Source organism: Rattus rattus, chromosome 8 (assembly GCF_011064425.1).
Source record: "Rattus rattus isolate New Zealand chromosome 8, Rrattus_CSIRO_v1, whole genome shotgun sequence".
Lineage (NCBI taxonomy): Eukaryota > Metazoa > Chordata > Mammalia > Rodentia > Muridae > Rattus > Rattus rattus.
The window spans coordinates 114,642,877-114,662,101 of record NC_046161.1 but is presented as its reverse complement, the minus strand read 5'-3'; the positions used below and the strand labels follow the sequence as shown (position 1 = coordinate 114,662,101).

Below are 19,225 nucleotides of genomic sequence, written 5' to 3'. Positions count from 1 at the left end.
TAAGAGGCTAACCTCAAATGTCAGTCCTTGTTTCCATCTTTTTTAGGACAGGGTTTCCTGTTGTTGCCACTCCACACGCCAGGTGGCTGTTCTGGAGGCTCTCCTGTCTCTGCCTCCCATTTTATTGAGGAAGCACTGGGATTACACACACACACTACTCTGCTTGGCTTTTCATGGGTTCTTGGGACAGGTTCTCACTCTTGTACACTTTACCCACTGAGACAATTTAAGCCCCAAGGTAACATCCTTTAACACAAAAGGAAAAACTGCACATTTTCATTATAGGACTCCCAACATTAGACCAAAAAAGTTATTCAACTAATGTTTTAAAGAAATACTAAATAGAAGACATTGATTTTTTTTGACACACAGAAAATACCTAAACAATTAAATTTTGATAGTCACACTAGAATCAAGTTATATCCAATTCAAATATACTATCTGAACATGTAGCTAAGACATGAGAACAGGAACAGGCTGCATAGCTAAGCTTTAATTTAATCATTTAAACCCCAGTGGTGTTTAAATGATTGCTTATATAATCACTCCAATAATGGTATTTCTAAAGGAAAAAGTCTACACTTTACACTTTAATCCTAGAGTTAAAAAAAATCTGTTTTATTCTCATTAACAGTAAGCTTAATATTGAAAGGCCCCCAAATACTTTATTCCAACTTACCTGGATAGAACTTTTACCAATACAAACCTACATATTTAAAAAAAACATTCTTAATATCAGACTATTTTACAATTCAAAGAAACCACAGTGATTTCTTAGGAGTAAAACAATCTAAAATATCAAGGTTACATAAAACAATGCTCTGATTTATTAAAGACAAATGTTCTAGGCCAGAACCTTACTAATGCTGCAACCCTTTAATACAGTTCCTCATGTTGTGGTGTCCCCAACCACAAAATTATTTTGTTGCCGCTAATTAATTTTGCTACTGTTATGAACTGTAATGTAAATATCTAATATACAACACCCAAGGGGCTCATGACTCACTGGTTGAGAACCACTGTTCTAGACGATTAAAACATTGTTTGGCCAGTGAGATGGCTCGGCTGTTAAAGCACCTGTCACCAAACCTGATGGTCCAATTCTGGGATATACAAGGGGAAAGGAGAGAATCACCTCTTATGAGTTGTCCTCTGGCCTCTATATATTCATCATGGCACGCATATGCATTCACACAATCAGTAAATGTTAAGAAATTAACTGCTTAAAAATTCTGAAATTGGGGCTGGAGAGACGGTTCAGCAGTTAAGAGCACTGGCTGTGGGGTTGGGGATTTAGCTCAGTGGTAGAGAGCTTGCCTAGCAAGCTAGCAAGCGCAAGGCCCTGGGTTTGGTCCTCAGCTCCGGGAAAAAAAAAAAAAAAAAAAAAGAGCACTGGCTGCTCTTTCAAAGGATCCAGGTTCAATTCCCAGCATCCACATGGCAGCTTTCAGCTTTAACTCCAGTTCCAGGGACTCTGATACTTCACACAGACACGTATTCGGGCAAAATACCAATACACACAAAATAAAAATAAATAAATATTTTTAAAAATTCTGATATTTGTTGTGGTTTGTCCTAAAGTTATCTGTATTTTGATGCTAATTTCACTGTCCCAAGGACAGCTGCCTAGTCATGTACTCAGGAATCAGGTGACTTCACCAGAACCTCCCCATTGAATTTGTAAAGTACAGGTGAAGGGCAGGTACAGGATAGAAAGAGGCCTGTCACTGGAGAAGGAAGGATGGGCGGGAGAGAAGTTTGAAGGAAGAGGAGACTAGGGGAGAAAGGAGACAGGACAGAGGAGAGGGTGAGAAGCCATAACAGGTGATGTTAAGATTCTGCTCTGTGTATTTACAGGTTGTTATTAATGTTCCTAAGGGATGGATGGTACCGAGGTTTGTATGTTTAAGTGGGCAATTATATCTTATCAATTGGGTCAAAGATTATTGGGTTGTGTGTTCTTTTATGTGAGGGTTTGAGTCTAGGAAAGTGTGTGGCAGCAGGAGACTCTGGGCCGCCGAGGAGTTGGGATGTGTTTCCGCCAAGATATCTAGCAGATATCTTGGGGCACCGCGGTGCGGACCTAGTGAGGTAAAATACAACCATACTTATATTATTTTTATATTTTTACAACAACAGATATTTACAAAACTATGAGTATAGGAAAAATAAAGGGCCTCTAGCTCTAACAATGCAGCATAGGATGAGCTTTTAAAGGACAGCAGATGGAGATTACACTCTTGCTATTTTGGGAGGGACAATCATCTTGCTATTTTGGAGGGACAGTCATCTTTACAACTAAAAGCTCAAACAATTAAATCACAGACAAAATGTAAGAAACGAATAATAGTCTTATAGAAAAAAGTAGTCATAAAATAACTATGGTGGGAAGAACGCTAAAGTTCCCCGAACATTCTTATTTCCTTACTGTCCCACCTGCTGCCCCTTCAGTTTTCTGTTGCATGGTTTAAAATAAAAATGTGCAAAATTAACCTACTTTATATGTATTACTACCAGCCAATTTCTCACCCATTAAAATGGTTACTGCCAAGAAGAGAAAAACAGAAAGAGTAAGTGTTGACAAAGATGTCACAAAATTAGAACCCTGGTGCTTTTCTAGTGGGACAGTAAAATGGTGAAGCCAATGTTAGTCTTTCAAAAATCTAAAATTAGGGTTGGGGATTTAGCTCAGTGGTAGAGCGCTCACCTAGCAAGCGCAAGGCCCTGGGTTCGGTCCCCAGCTCCCGAAAAAAAAAAAAAAATCTAAAATTAGAATTGTCATATGACCTAGCAATCCCCTGACATTTTTTATTTTATTCTTTTATTTACTTACTGAACTTATTTTCAGACAGGGTCTCACTAGGGAGCTCTGGCTTCCTGGAACTTGCTGTGTAGACCAAGCTTGCCTCTAATTCCTAAAGATATGTCTGCCTTTGCCTCACCAGTTGTGGGTTAAAGGCATGGCCACCATGCTGGGCAGCAATTCTACTTTTGTGTATGTGTTAAAAATAACTAAAAGAAATCAGGCAGTGGTGGCACACACTTTTAATCCCAGCACTTGGGAGGCAGAGGCAAGAGGATCTCTGTGAATTCCAGGTAAGCCTGGTCTACAGAGAGAGTTCCAGGACAGCCAAGGATATACAGAGACTCCCTATCTTGAAAAAAACTAAAGGAAGGAAGGAAGGAAGGATGGACAGACGGATGGACGGATGAACCTAAATGAGATTATTTGCTATATCCACATACCCATATTTAAAACAGCTTCAATTGTAATAGCCAAAAAATATGGAACCAACCTAAATGCCCAACACTGGATAAACAAAGTATGGTACACTGCAGTTACATGCTGCATAACATTTTTGTTTTATTCATTTGGTGTTGATGTTTTGAGAAGTCTGATGGGTAAATAACTGAGGCTATCTTTGAACTCCTTATACCCTTTTCCTCCTCCTCCTCCTCCTCCTCCTCCTCCTCCTCCTCCTCCTCCTCCTCCTCCTCCTCTCTCTCTCTCTCTCTCTCTCTCTCACACACACACACACACACACACACACACACACACACACACGTGGGGGGGGGGGGGAGAAGGAGGGAGAAAGGGAGGGGGAGAGAGAAAGAGTGTGTGTAAATGGGTGAATAAATGAACGAATGTGCCTGTAAAGTCTGGAAGGCAGCTTTGGATCCCTTGAAAATGAAGATAAAGGCAGTTGTGTACTACCCAATGTGGGAGATGGGAATTGAACTCAGGTCCTCTAGAAAAGCAGTAAGTGCTCTTAAGCATGGGGCCATCTCTCCAGCTGAGAAAAGAGGGGTTTTCTTTGTTGTTGTTGTTGTTTAGAAGTAAACTACCACCTGATTCGGTATCTAATAAACATGTCCAGCATTGTGACCTGCATGTGGCTGAGAATAGCTATGAATGCGGCCTGACATACAATCATAAACTTACCTGCACATTTTTTGTACTTTTTTTGTTTGTTTGGTGCTTTTTCTTTTTGTGCAACTTGACAGCACCATTCTCAAGTGTGAACTTTGTAGACCCCAAAGACATTGTACAATGTCAAAAAGCTAGATACACCTAAAAATATTCTTTGCCTTATATTTTGTTTTGGCTGACATTTAAGGAGGAAAGAGTGGTACATTTTTTTCTTTTCTACTTTGGTAATTTCAGATCGTGTCTAACATTATTAATGCTTATGCAAGTAGCCTAAAAACCTAGGCATGTTGACCAATATCTATAATCCTAGCACTTGGAAATGGGAGGTAGGAGAATCATGAATTCCAGGTTAGCCTGGGTAGTAGTACTGCCTTTTAAAACAACAAAACAATCTAAATTCTGTTTTCTATGCAAAAAACCCATGTATCAACTATTTCCTCTTACAAGTTTTACACCTGGCTGTCCATAGACTAATGAGAAAGCAATCTGATAAGAAAAAAAAGGTCATTTGAATAATGCAGTGTAATGGAAAGATCACTAGACTCTTGGCCAACTGTTGACTCTGCTATGCTTAATGGGTGACTTATGTGACCAGGACACCACGTGACACTCTTCAGTGAGGGCAGACTATAAACCAACCTATGAATTCACAGAAGTACTGACATAATGTATAGGAGAGCACTTGAGCTGCTTCAAAAGAACACACGCCAAATTATCCCAGACTTGGTTCTTCTCGAACAGTTCTATACTGAAAAATTCATGTACTCTGGAGATCTATGTAGTAGATGCTTGTCAAGTATTGAAGAGATTTGGACATAAATCAACATTAAGTTACTGATCACATTTTAGATACATTCAAGCAAAGTATAGGCAACTATTGTATCTCTGGTTCAAACAGTACTCTGGATTGGCTGTTCGTGCTTTTAGCCCTCTTGTCTAAGAGAGAGAGTAAACAAATGTATAAATTGTATGAATATTTGGTGCCTAAGCAGTGTCACAATAAGTCCTCACTTTTTGGCTTCAAAACCATAAGGGAGTCAATGAAGGGAAACAAAATTCTCAGAGAAGGTATCTATGAGGTACCTAAGTACTTTTATCTACAAACCTCATGAAGTATAAACACTTAAAATAAAACAATTATTCAGAGAGGCTGAGCAACCCGGCCAGGACACAAAGCCAGTAGAGAGTTTAAGAAGTTAATCCATGTCTGCTCTGACTAAACTACCTGAGACCTCTCTTCTTTACTCCAGATGTGACTGACCAGCACGTAGACAGGAGAGACAGAGAAAGCCTTCTGGCAGAAAGATAAATGCAAACTCAAGACTGGAGTTAGCAAAGGAGCAGCAACCTTAAGCATGGCTCACAGGCAGTAAAGTTACAAAATTATAAAGAACTTAGTATTCAGGTGGCTAAAAAAATGTGGGCTTGAAACTGTAGTCAATAGAGTAGGCGTGGAATTGCAACTGGGGATTGGAGGATGAGCAGAGTACATGCAGAAGGTGAGACTTTAATAAGGTAGAGATGAGCTGAACAAAGTGTTTGACATTGTGCAAGGAGTTATTTAATATCCAAGCACAATGACACTTCTGGAACTTATATACCAATACATCCTCAATACAGTAACTTTCTTTTCTTTGAGACAGGGTTTCTCTGTGTAGCCATAGCTGTCTTGAAACTCACTCAAGACCAGGCTGCCTGAGTCCCACTGCCTCTGTCTCCTGGGTGCTGGTTTAGATGAAAGGCAAGGGCCACCATCACCCAACAAAGTAACTTCTCACAAGGCTCTTTTAGGCATTTTGTTAAAAGTCCTATTATTCTTAGATAGGTCAGCAACTAATTCAGCTACAAGTACCTCTAAAATAGGATATTCTTTGCCCATGGGTTATATTTAAAAGTTTAAATAGGATGGTTAAAAAGGAGATGAACACAGACTCCAATTCACGAACTCCTGGCCTAAGAAAAACTTGCCATCAAGGTCTAGCTTCACATTTATGAAACATCCAAACCCTAAAGACTGATAGGCATGCCCATCTAACCCCAGACTCAGTTTCCGCTTCAATACAAAACCATCATTCCCACTTCTAAAGAATACGTTTTCCTTCTATGTACACGTAAAATGGTGTCTGCCTGTACTGAAGTCTGGACTGCAGAGGATGGTAAGGATGAAGTATGAACACTCACATTTTCAAAATAAAAAAAAAAACATAATTATTCACAGAGGTTGAATAACTTGCCTGGGACACAAAGAGGATGCCTGCCTATACTAAGGTCTGGACTAGTGAGACTTAGTGCCTGGGCAGTTTAAAAACAATCTTCCTAACTCTCATGTTATCCATCTCAACTATTCTTCGATGCAGGAAAACTCAACAATATCCTGTAACTCAAAGCTGAGCTGCTTCAAGGCAAGGCTCCAAATTGCTAAAACACACCTGAGACCTAGTGTAAGATCATGTTCAGCCCTTCAACAACTATCAGGTGGACAATAACCTAATTTGCCAGTAAAGTACCACGTGACTCTGGCCCGACATAGACCAATATACTTGGCTTCAACTGTCACCAATAAGGTGATTATTCACTTTACAAAGGAAAACTAATTAAAAGAAATGTGGAGGGAAGTGTGGTTTTCAAAGAGAACTGTAGCCAGAAGAAGAGGCACAAAGGGTGAACTGAAGAAAAACAGGAAAAGTGTTGGGCAGCTGGCCTCCCTCCAAATTCTGTACTCCTAACTTTACACTTTCAGTTGTTCATCAGGAACACTCAAACTACATTTATTTCCCTGCGAACGAACTGAGATGCCTCTGTCTAATTAACAGGATATTTTAACTTGGCTTTTCACGTTATATTTGCTTGCTTCCGCTACTAAAGGCATTCCCAGACTATGGTCCGTGGTAAATTATTAAAGCGGTTAGAGCAAAGTTATTCATAAACAAGAGTACGGGTGCAGAGAGTAACAGCAAGAGAAATTGTCCCCCACCCATTTAACCCAGGACGAGCCAAAGAGCTTATAAATGTCTATTTTCTGCACCTCTATACAACCAGAGGTTGGGTTTCAAAACCTCAAATACCTGGCATTGCTAAAAGTCAACATTGCTACGCCAAAACTAGAGGCGAGCCTATAGCTGTCAACGCATTCTGCTGAAAAAAGCACAGTAAATTCGACCGGCCCTTCGGACGTCTGACTAAATTATTGCTGCGCCCTAAGAAGGACCCGTCATTGCGACTCCCAGGCTCAGAAAGCCAGAAACCAAGAGAAAGGTTTGTTCTGCCTGCGAACGCTAGAACACTCCCGGACGTCCAGTCAAAAAGGCCTCTCCCGGAGGCCACCCAGGGAAAGTTGTCTGCAGCAGCTCCTGGGGCTGCGGGTTCCAGCTCCGCTCACCGCGCCAGGCCCAGAGGCGGTCGACACTGCGGGACACCGGCCTACGCTGCAGCCAGACTGGACAGAGAAAGCCCAGCCCCAGAGCTTGGCCAGTGCGGGCCGCACACACCCGGGCCTCAGCGCCCGCTCGCCCTTCCTGTCAGCGGCCGCAGCCCACGGGACTTACAGCTTCAGATGCTCGTAGGCTGTGGCCGCCATCGTGCACCTTCCTCCGCTTAGCTCCACCCGCAGTGTACCCCGATGCCACCACGGCGCCGGTGCGACCGCTCCCCAGGTGCGGTGGCCAAGGAACCTCGGCCTGGTCCCACCCCCTCCCGGGTCCACCTCTCGAGCGAGCACGGGAGCCGGTGGCGGACAAACCAGTGAGCCAGCCGGGATCTGCGAGGTACGCCTCCGATGAGTGGATTGGAGCAGACCAAAGAACGGAGTGACGTCGCCTCTGGGGATTGGTGTAACGCGTTGCGGAGAAAGGCGGAGTCCCGTTAGCGTTGCGCTGAGTTGCGACATTCAACAAACCGACGAGACTGGAGAGTTAGAAGCAGGAAGCGTATTGAAGCTGTGTAATTGGAGATCAGTCATCGTAGAAGAGGCCTCCTCAGCACTGGGCCAGTGGCGCAATGGATAACGCGTCTGACTACGGATCAGAAGATTCTAGGTTCGACTCCTGGCTGGCTCGATATGTGCGTTCCTTTTTCTTCCTATACTGTATACGTTTTGAGTTGAACGTTGCAAGGCCTGCTTGAGAAGGATCGTAGCTATAGTGTCAAGATCAAATATGTTGCATCTTAATGTTGCTTTGCTCAAAATAATACCTTCTTAGCTGTATTAGAAACCCGGAGTTATCCAAAATGGTTTGCAAAATTTCTAGCGCCCCTGTTCTTAAAATTGCGCAGGAGTCTGTATACCGCTAACACGAAAACATTCTGATTGAGAGTGGAGGTTTGCAATCAGGGATATGCGTGGCCAATGTCTTCCCACCTCACCGAAAGCTCCTAGCAGGTAGAACACAGGCCGCACTGACAAGAGAAGGGCGTCGATTCTGCTCTGCAAGACAGTTCCGGGGCTGCGGACCTGGGACCTCTACTGGCGGCCTTGGCTAGCTCCGCTTGCAAAGCCAACCTAGCCTCCATTGCACAAGGAAACCTTAAAAATTCGGGGATTTCGCAGTAAGAGGCCCAGAAAAACGCATGACTATTCACTTTACGTAAGATCTGAAAGCCAGAAACAGATGTGACGAAGGTGGGTGGGAGAGCGGGGCTCAGCCTATTCGTTAACCAGTCATTCGATGATTAAGTTGCCCTAGATAACATACCCCACTCCCCGAGAGTTTATTAAAACTGTATCAAATACAGGAAATTATTAGGGGCAGAATCAGAGCAGGGGCCAAGGGGCGTGGCTCACTCTTGCAGTCCTGACTGCTGGATATAGAACAGGCCAGATACCTGCCTCTGCTTTCCAGAGTGCTGGAATTTAAGGTACAAGACACCACACCAGGCTTCTACACTTCTGAGGTTTTAGTTTGCTGTTAATGACGTTGTGGTGGGTTGTTTTTCCGAGACCGGGTTTCCCTGTGTAGCTTTGACTATCATGGAACTTGCTCTGTAGCCCAGGCTGGGCTCCAACTCAGAGATCCCTGCTTCTGCCCCGTGAGTACTGGGATAAAATCATGCACCACCACTGCCCGGCTAACAGTTATTTTTTGTTTGCTCTTCAATTTTTTGTCTGAGATTTAAGGTCATTAAGTTGTTGCCAGTTTTAACGCTTAAAAAAAATGAGGGTTTAGTTTTTTGTTTAGTTTGTTTTGTTTTGAAGGGGGTGTGTGGTGTGTGTATGTGACGGGCAGGGGTGGAGGTGGGGAGGGGAAGAGAGAGAGAGAGAGAAACTGACAGACTGAGGCCGACTTATATAAGACAGGGGGCCTTTACTTGGCTATGGAAAATGGACTTGGGACTCTGATTCAAGCTCCCAAAGTGTTGAGATTATAAGCCCCACCAACCACACCTGGTTTAAGAGTTCTTGCTTTAAGATGTCCTATTTGGGTGGATAAGTGGACATTTTAAAGGTCCATCTCATAGGCATTTAGCTTTTGGTACGTATTTTCAAATTGTTCTGTGGAAAAATTAGAACAATATATCCTCTGTCACCATATGTTTCCACACATGCTAATCAACATTAGACATTTATGTATACATATAAATTAGATATCCAAGTCTGATGTGGTAGCATATACCTAAAATTCTAGAACTAGAGACAGAGAGGGATTGATCTAGGGACCCTATCTATAAATAAAATAAGGCATCCACATACCGCTCTACCGGGCTAGAAGTATGAGATCACCTTGGATCACTGGGTACAGCCACCCAACAAGGCAAGTGCTTATAACAGAATGCATGTCCTCTGCAAAAGCATAGTAGCTCTTTGGTTATTACATATTAGCCTTTCTGCCAGTGTATTCTTTACCCTTTCCTTATAATAGATTCTCACTCTTACATTCCCATTTGAACATATGTGCTTTTTAAAAGTTTATAGTTGAGTTTTTTTTTTTTTTTTTTTTTTTTTTTTTTTTTCTGGAGCTGGGGGCCGAACCCAGGGCCTTGAGCTTCCTAGGCAAGCGCTCTACCACTGAGCCAAATCCCCAACCCGAGTTTTTTTTTTTTTACCTTAGTCTGCTTGTATTTTATCTTGTTGATCACCCTGACGTAATTAACAATTCTTAAAACTTATCAAACGGATCGGTAACTTCATGCTTCTCTAAGCACTTTATTTAGACAAATTTAACCAACCCACACAACTTCATAAGGTAAATTCAGTTGTTATCCCATTGTACTCGGCATTTGCTACTTTGTAGGTTTTCTCTCTTCCATCCTTCTCTACTCCTTTTCTTCCACCCTTACAATCCCCTAACACTAGATAGGAGAAAAGGGGATAAAGGGGAAAGGGGGTTAGACTACTTCCTGCTGATTAATGGTGTTCCGTTCCCTGGAGCAAGTTTGATATTTGCCAGCAGGATATCTAATGTCATTGAAGTGGAAACTTAAGGGTTCTTTGGAGAGTCAATTGTGTTAGATGGTGTTCTGTTGGGGCAAACGTGTAAAAGAGTGTTTTTGTTTTTTTTTGTGGGGGGTTGTTTTTTGTTTGTTTGTTTGTTTGTTTGTTTGTTTGTTTTGGAAGTGGACACAAGTCAAAGACTAAGGCAGACTCAAGAAAGAAAGAATGTTTCACTAAATCAGACACAGGAGAGAGGATGTTCTGTTAAGGCAAACATGTGGAAGGACTTGCAATGAAAGATTCTTTGTTAACCACACATACATATTGGTTGGTCTTACATTGTGTAGTTGAGCTCCATTTGTTGGGACTCCGTGGACTCGGGCTCACTGGAGGCAAGACCTTTGCCGAGGCAAGGCACATGGAGGACACACAATGTTTGACAGGTGTAAATAGGACAGAGTGACAAGACAGCTTGGCTTGCTGGTACAGCTAGCTGTGTAATGAATGTGGGTCTCGTGTCTTCGCCGATCTTTGCTTCTCTGAGAGGCACAGCCGAGAACTTCTCTTGGTGTTTTTGTTGGTCTCTCCTGTTGACTCTGAGGCCTAGATGTCTCTGTTAGGTTGTATCACCATTGTTAACCTGATTCTATCGAACTAGACTACTGGTGTTATCTATAAAATGTTCACGAGTGGATCAAGTCGTCTTTGTCTGTTACCCTGTGAACTGAACTGTCGATTTTCAGACAACACAGACAGGAGTTGCCCTAAAGAACCTTTCTAAATAGGTCCAATTTTTTTATATCTTTTTTTCCTACTATCTCTGATGGGTGGTGGGCTATAATGGAGGTTAAAATCTTTAAAAGCCATCATTAAAATTAAGATTTTAAGAAATTAAAGTTATACTTATTCTTCTTGTTTCTTCTTTGCACATGACTATTTAACAAACCACAAACAACAGCAAACACCACCATCCAACCACCAAACAGCAACCTACACCACCTCTTGGGGCCCTAGCATGGATACCCTCCAAAAAGTCCCCAGAATTCCAAACATCACACAGCTGCAGAAACTATCTGCTGCTGTCAAAATCATGCCTCTGCTAGAGTACAAGGCACACATTCACCTGGTGTAAAGCAGCCCTATATCCCCACATCTGGGATTAAAACAAAAACATATACCCATAATATTTCTGTGTTTTTTAAAAGAACCAAAATTACAAAATTCCCACTTAGACCCCATTTTTCCAGGAAAGGAAACTAAACTTGCTTAAGGTCGTGAGCACTTAATTTTAAAGCAGGCCAGATAGAGGCTGAGTGAACTCCCAGAGGACCCCACAGTGGGAAGGAAGGTGGTCATATGTTTTTTGGTATGTCAGTTCATTTCTATCCCTGATTATCCTTCAGCTCACCAGCTCCCAATTCATTGGATAGTTCCCCGCCACCACACCCCTCTCTCTTTATTTGAGTGTTCTGCTACATATACATCTTCAGGCCAGAAGAGGGCACCAGATCCCCTTATAGATGGTTGTGAGGCACTGGGCGGTTGCTGGGAATTGACTTCTGGAAGAGCAGCCAGTGCTCTTAACTGCTGAGCCATCTCGCTCCAACCCCATCTCTTTTAATAAAATGATATTAAATTGTAGCCTGCTTCATAAGGCTTTCGTAAAAGAATACTTCCAGTTGATTAGCCACTGGCCTGCAGAGGGCTCCTTAGGCTCTCTAAACAGGTTAAAAACTCAAAAGTTTGGCCTTTCTACATTAATTGAGGCCTCTGTGAACATCCAATGAGACTGAAAGATGGAGAGTAAGTCAGACAGAATTAGGAATGTGTGTGTGTGTGTGTGTGTGTGTGTGCGCGCGTGCGCGCGCGCACGTTCGTGCACATGTACACATATGAACATAGGCATGTAAAGGTCAAAGATCAAGCGATTTTTCTCAGTTTCTGTCTGCCTCATTTACAAGTGTGCACCACCATTCCTAGTATTTTCTATATGAATTCTAGGGATCAGACTCAGGTCTTCATCTTATATCAAAGCACTTTACCAACTGAGCCATCTCTCCAGCCCTCTTCTACGATTTTTAAAGACCAAACTCAGGTTCTCAAATAGGCATGTTCAGAAAAGGAAATACTTTAAAGGTGAGTAAATACAAATTCGCACCTTTAGCCTAATTTCCTTGTAGTGCACCTGTGTGACTTATGTGCACACAGCTTTTTGGAAATTTTGCATTCCCAGATAGTCTAATTTGCAGATTACTAGCATCACTGCCGCCCATTTTGCACTGCAGCATCTGCCTGCTGAGCCGCTAGACTCGTGGACCTGCCACTCTGTGTGACATACTATGCCCTAGCCATTTGTCTTTGAAACTTTCTCAACGGATGATACATGTATGTAACTTAGTGGTAACAGCGCCTTAGACTATCTGGCACACTTGTGGGAAACCACATTACCTGCTCTTCTCTAGTAAGTACCACAAATCGAGCCCTTCTGAGTGAGACCTTCAGTATATGCTCCCTGACCTTTTTCAACACACAGTACATGTGCCTACCCACTCAACTTCAGGAAACTCACTTTTAGCTGCCTGAAGGAATGTCATCCCATGGATACTACTTCATCTCTCCCCCAGCAACCCTCCCCCAAAGGAACTTGACTTAATCCAAAGTAGGCTGAAGAATGGTCCCTTCCAAAATGTCCTAATACCCAGGATCTATGATTATGTTATTATGCAAAGCAAAATGAGATTTCAGATTAAGGATCCAGAGATAGGGAGATTATTCTAGATTACATGGATACACCCAAAGGTAATCCCAAAAGTCATTCATTCACAAGGAGGCGGCTCAGAGTGGTACAACCCCAGCCACAAATATGAAAGCCCCAAGAGCCGGAAAACTTGTTTGAACACTTGGTCCCCAGTAGGTGGCACTGTTTGGGCAGGAAGTTGTGGGACCAGTGTGACTGTGAACTAGCTAATGGAAGTGGGTCCTTGGGGGCAGGCCTTGAAGGTTCTTCCCTAACACTGCTCTCTGGTGGCCAGGATGCAAAGGGCTTCTGCCTTGTGCTTCTACTGCTACTGAGTCACTGATCATCACGCCTTCTCTATGTCTCTTGAAACCATGAACCCAAAGAAACCTCTCCTCCCTTAAGCTTCTCGTGCCAAGCTTTCTGTCACAGCAATGAGAAAAGGGACACTGAAGGCAGAGCTTCTTCCCTAGCCACTCTGAAAGGTAACCTAAGGTAGGAGAACTATAATACATGTGGGTTCTACGGTATTTTATTTGAATAGAAACCAATACAAACCCCAACAGAGAGCAGGGACTAGGTCCTCCTCACAGCCTCATGATGGGGTTTTACGGACAGGCCTTAATGAACGATACCATAGAAGATGACTTAATCTCCAGCAGCAAGAGGGGTCAGGACCTCTCTCTGGATGGCTGTCTGGAATGGGCCTGGTCTTGTTCCTGCTGTTTACTGGCCACTCATCTTGGACGGTTACTTCCCATTCCATGCCTTAGTTGTCTACAAGAAGAATGATAAAGAACATAGGGTGTGCAGGATAAGGCCTGACGGAGAGACACAGTCACTGTCACTACTGTTTCAATCACGGGGCTGAACGGTTTCTTCCACTGTCTTGGCTCCAAGGTGTTCAAATGCCTGAAGGTGGTTGGATTTGATGATGATGATACCACTCCCCATTCCAAGTTCCAGGGTGTCATAATGGTAGAGTGATACTGACAGTGGCAGAAGCGTTTATGAGATGGAAACCAGCATACACTTCTGTGATGGTTTCTATATGCTGGCCCAGGGAGTGGCACTATTAGGTGTGGCCCTGTTGGAGTGGGTGTGGCCTTGTTGGAGTGGGTGTGTCACTGTGGGTGTGGGCGTTAAGACCCTCATCCTAGCTTCCTGGAAGCCAGTCTTCTGCTAGCAGCCTTCAGATGAAGATGCAGGACTCTCAGCTCCTCTTGTACCATGCCTGCCATGTTCTTCCCTTGACGATAATAGACTGAACTCTGAACCCGTAAGCCATCCCCAATTAAAATGTTGTCCTTATAAGAGTTGCTTATGTCATGGTGTCTGTTCACAGCAGTAAAACCCTAACTGAGACAACTTCATATCAGAACTTTTCTTCTTCTCAGGAAGCTAGTCTACCAGTATGTCACATGCCCTCCCCCACTTTCCCACACCACTGTATCCAGCATTCTTACATGGATTACGAGAACTGAACTCAAGTCCTCATGCAAGCACTTTACTGACAGAACTCTCTCCGCCTGAGAGTTTTTACAAGTGTATTCTGCAACCAGAGTTTGAAGGCAAGTCCCACCCACACTGTTCTTTGCAAGGGATCTAACTGGTAGACCGCACTCTCACTGAGTGAGAAAGGGTACTTGGAACAGTGTGTAATGCCTGCAAAGGATTGTGGATCCTGAGTCTTTACAATCCTGTTTCATATTTTGTGTGATTTAAGGCCATACAAAACCATGGCCATACTGAAAGTTTCAAAACATTGATTCTTCTGCCAGCCACCTGGGATTCAACACTGGCCCCTCACAGGACTCAGCTGAGAGGAGTTCACTTAGGCACTAGCAAGGAGAATGTAAAGTCTTGTCATACTTAACAGGAAGCCAGTGACTCTGTTAAGGCTGAAAGGTCTTCTGAAACCTAGGGGTCAGAATGAGGAGCGTGACGGCAGAGACGAGTCCTGGATGTGGGACTGCCTCATCTCCTTGTTTTTATCCAAGGTACAAGAGTTGTACAGAGATCTTTAAAAAGCTATTTGCCCTTTCAAAGCACAGCCTCCCTACCAATTCACGGTGTTCCCTTCCTACTTACCTATAAGTATAACCTCCTTACAGCTCTATCTGGCCAAAATTTATAGAACATTTAAAATCCCAGATAAGTGGATATATCTTCATGGTTTAGTGCACAGGCCTGAGAGAAACAAAGAATATGAGATCCCTACTGGTGCCTTCTCCAGCAAGCAACAAAGACAGTCCTGGGGCTTCTGGGAAAACTGCAAATTCCTTTATTGCTTTTTTGATAATATAAAATGTAGTATTTGAAAACACATCTGAATCGCCTCAATCAGGAATTTCATTTAAAAATTAATCACAGATTTTAAATTATTCAATTTGCAAAAAAATCTCATCTATTTCTGACACTAATTCCAATGCAATTTTCATCAATCATCTTGAATCAAAATTAGACTATACCAGAACCTCAATGAAGGCAAAGACATATTGTCTCATTTCCTTTCCCTGCCAGCCTTTCCAAAGCCAACCTCACTAACTGGAAGAGAAAAACCAGGGCTAGTCTCAGGGTCTACCTCTGTGGCCTTATATATCCATAGCTTTTATTTAAGGGGCTCTGTCTAGAACAGGAAACAAGTAACACCTGGCCAAAGGACAGACAATGGTGGCCAGTAGGACTGCAATAACATACAGGTGTAACTGGACCTAGTCAAGAGGCCACATTCATATGTGGCAGGGGCTCTACAGACCGTGCTTCAGCACCCAAGCTAGCTGCTGGGTACCCAGCCTGACTGCTGAAGTGAGACACTGCAGCCTTCCTGACACAAGTCATGGGGCACTCCCTGAAGATAAAACAGCAGATGGAAACCCATTTCACTCTGTTTTTCCAGTTTTACCCATTTGAACGTCCAAGGAGACACTGACCTGTGGCCTCAGGAAGTGATAGGCAAAGTTAATTATGTTCTTCAGTGCTGGGTGGAGTTTGTTTTTTTTTTTCTTTTTTAAGTTTTTTTGAGTGAGGTCATGGCCTCATGTATTTGAGGACAGCCTTAAACTTCTACTTCACAAACTTCAGCTTCTCAAATGTTGGGAGGACAGGTATGCCAACATAGCCACCTCAGAGGTGGTCCTAATGTTGTCAGCATGTGGTCTCCCTCTTAGCCTGGCTACCCCAGGAGCCAGTAATGCAGAGGCACACGAGGCCAGAGAGTTGATTTCAGTTGCATCTTCTCTCAGAAGGCCTCGTGCTGCAGCTGTACTGCTCAGCTGTAGTGAAGAGTTGGAGCTGCTGATACACCAACAGTCTCCATATCATGGATGAATTCCTCTCTGATCTGTGATTGGTGAAAACTATCTGTGAGGTATGTTTTGTGTGTGGGAAAAGGTAGAGAGAAATAACAAAGGAATAAAAGCCAGACTAAAGCAGTGTACCTTACATTGGTTTCATCAAACCATCTGTGCTGAGAGGTGGCCGAGAGATGCCTGTGAAACAAGCTCAGGCACTCCCTCTGGTGCTAGCTTTGAGATCTCACACACAACACTTTCCTTCTGGAAGGAGCTCTCTCCCAGGATATGGACTGGGATTCCCAACCTTCATACTCAAAGAAGTTGAACAAGGTGACAGGGATCTGAGGGCATGAGATCCTCAGACTCGCCTTGAGGAAGCAACTCCAATGTCACAGACTGGAGGAAGCAATGAAAACACAGCACCAAGCATGGACAAGAAGCCTGGTGCCTGCACCAGTTCTCTCTGAGCTGGCTATATAGGACAGGGCAGGGCAGGGCAGGGCAGGCCTCTGCCCCAGCCTTAGGTGCAGCAGGAACTGCAGAGGCACAGCAGGGAGACCCAGCCTCCCAGATGTCTAAGCTTGGCTCTCATTCACCAAGCAAACTCCAAGGTACAAAGCAAATATATGCAGTGCTTCTTTCCTGCTGTAATGCAGTTAAGGGTTTGAAGCATCCTCAGAAGAACTAAAGCTCTGAAGTGGACAGAACTGTGAAGTCACACCACAGGCTGTGTGAGGGTTATCTGGGTGCAGGCATTCTCCTGCTCACCTCCACCACTGTTTCTCTTTAGGGACACTGTGGAATATGCCCAACACAATCTGAAAACCTGTTTCCAGGGAGTAGGATGTGTCCAGTTACACAGACCCCATCTTATGTCATGTGCAAGCTGGAGCATCTTCCTGAGTGATTTGGCGAGAGTGTGGCAATAGAGAAAAGCACTTGGAAAACACACGGACTGGATGGGGAGTGCACACTGCTGTGGTTAAAAGAATGATACCCTTCACACACACAGGAATTCAACCTCCTGTCCCTCCTCTTCCTGTGCCCCAGCTGTGGGGAAGCTCAGAAGTGCTACACAGACACCTCCCTGGGCAGGCTGGCCCCACATCCCCACTGTCTCTTTGCTAGAAGTGGTGCTGGTGGAGGGGTGCAGGTGAGGGTCCTTTCTCCAGTCTCTTGACATGGCAGGAGTGACAGAACAGGTGGTCCTCCAGTGGATAGCAGCGGTGACCATCCTCATCATTGAGCTCCAGACCACAGTCCTGAAAGGAGGAAGAGTGTTCCATGAAAACAAAGCAGACTGCAAGAGTAATGTGAAACCACGGTCCACCCAGTCACCAAAGGGGGCTTCCTGTAGGCAGCTCCTGTCTGGAGAAAGAGCCAGTGGCTACCTGCCACCATGGAGCTCTGCAAATTCGATGGCTGGAACTGAGATGAAGCTTCAGAAAAACATACACCAGGCTTCCCAGACAGAAGACCCAAAGAAGATGGCAAACTATCAACGAGTAGTTTTTATGGACTACAGGTTGAGATGATAATACCATGCATCTTTTAGGCTGGTTAATTAATCCCACACATCCCCCATCTTTTGAGATGATGTCTCATGTAGCCCAGGCTAGATATGCTCTGCAGTCAAGGATGACCTTGAACTTTTGATCCTCCTACCTTGAAGATTGGTACAGCATGACCTCTGGCTTTTCTGACAGTCATGAGGCACTTTCGGTTTTTTTCAATGTAGGATATCCCACAGGTCAGAGAAGCCCCACCCCTACCCCCTCATCTTAATACCCACCAATTGATGTACCTATTTCCAAAAGGGGTTTCTCCACAATTTCCAGGGCTCAGTTCAGACAGAAGTTTCTGATGGAACATTCTGCACCCAGGAGGAAAGACATCTCTTTCCCCCATCCTCATCATACATGTGAGTGACAGTGTAACCTTGAACCCCACACTACACACAGTCCTCTGAGCTCTGTACCTTCAGGGTAGCAATTCCAAGCATCAGAACTTCCTCAGTTTGAATTTGTAATGCATAGAACTTCCTAACATGCATCTGTTATCACCCCCCCAGACAGACTTCAGAGAGATCTTGGTGACCACTTCAGTCCCATGACCCAGGAGGTCTTTACAAGGTAGGCTTTAGGGCTGGGCAGGAAGGGACCTACCTCACAGTGGTAGCACTCTACATGGTAGTCTCGGTCCATGGACACAACTCTGATGGTCTCGTCTGAGCCCTAGGACAAATAAAAAAAAGCAAGACATGCAAAGAGGCCAGTTGTAAGTTCATGGAATACTACTGACAAAGCAACAGGGTGGGAAGAGATTGTAGGGTAATAGTGGTCTTCCAATGGGGACATTTCTTTTAACTTAATTGAATTTGATTGTTTACATAAGTATTTATTAGTGATTGCATTGCACAAGCACACACTTGTGTGCTCGTGCCTGTGAAGACCAGAAGTCTATGTTTAGTGTCTTCTTCCTTCACTCTATTTAATTCACTGAGGCAGGGTTTCAGGGATATTTACTTTTTTAAAGCCAAAGAAAAGACAAGTTTTCTGTCCCTCTGTTCATTAAAAGAGTTTGGCCTGGCTATCCAGACAAACAGGCACAAGAAACACCTGGGGTTAGGAAGCCAGCCAGGAGAAAGGGACAGTACTGGGCATTGGAGGAGTATGCTGAAAGGTCTAAGAACAGGTCAGAGATCGTCTGAGTGACTCGAGGGAGACAGTCCAGTCTTTTGAAGACCTATGAGCAGAACCAGAAAAGCATCTTACCTCTGGTGGAAGAATGGGAAGGCCACAGGCTGCACACTTGGGGGCCAGCACCCTGTAGGAGAACACAGCGCACACTGTGTTGTAACCAGAGAATAAACGGTAACCCGGACCTGCCAGGAA

At 43.9% G+C, this 19,225-nt stretch overlaps 2 protein-coding genes and 1 non-coding gene across 4 annotated transcripts in view; 1 reads left to right on the top strand and 2 right to left on the bottom strand.

Moving 5' to 3' along the window:
* Sacm1l (SAC1 like phosphatidylinositide phosphatase) overlaps window positions 1-7,645 on the bottom strand; it is a 58,222-nt gene extending 50,577 nt beyond the window's left edge. The window contains exon 1 of the mRNA XM_032911292.1: window positions 7,477-7,645. Within this exon, the coding sequence (XP_032767183.1) occupies window positions 7,477-7,508 (32 nt within the window). The 5' untranslated portion in view covers window positions 7,509-7,645. The remainder of the gene's footprint in view (window positions 1-7,476) is intronic.
* Window positions 7,646-7,913: 268 nt separating this feature from the next.
* Window positions 7,914-7,986, top strand: Trnar-acg. Its single transcript has one exon. It is a non-coding gene; the product is annotated as a tRNA-Arg (tRNA).
* Window positions 7,987-15,296: 7,310 nt separating this feature from the next.
* Window positions 15,297-19,225, bottom strand: part of Limd1 (LIM domains containing 1) — a 50,419-nt gene continuing 46,490 nt past the window's right edge. For both annotated transcript variants that reach the window (XM_032911290.1, XM_032911291.1), the window contains 3 exons: window positions 19,106-19,157; window positions 18,497-18,565; window positions 15,297-17,593 (listed from right to left, as the gene is read on the bottom strand). In XM_032911290.1, the coding sequence (XP_032767181.1) occupies window positions 17,456-17,593; window positions 18,497-18,565; window positions 19,106-19,157 (259 nt within the window). In that variant the 3' untranslated portion in view covers window positions 15,297-17,455. The remainder of the gene's footprint in view (window positions 17,594-18,496; window positions 18,566-19,105; window positions 19,158-19,225) is intronic.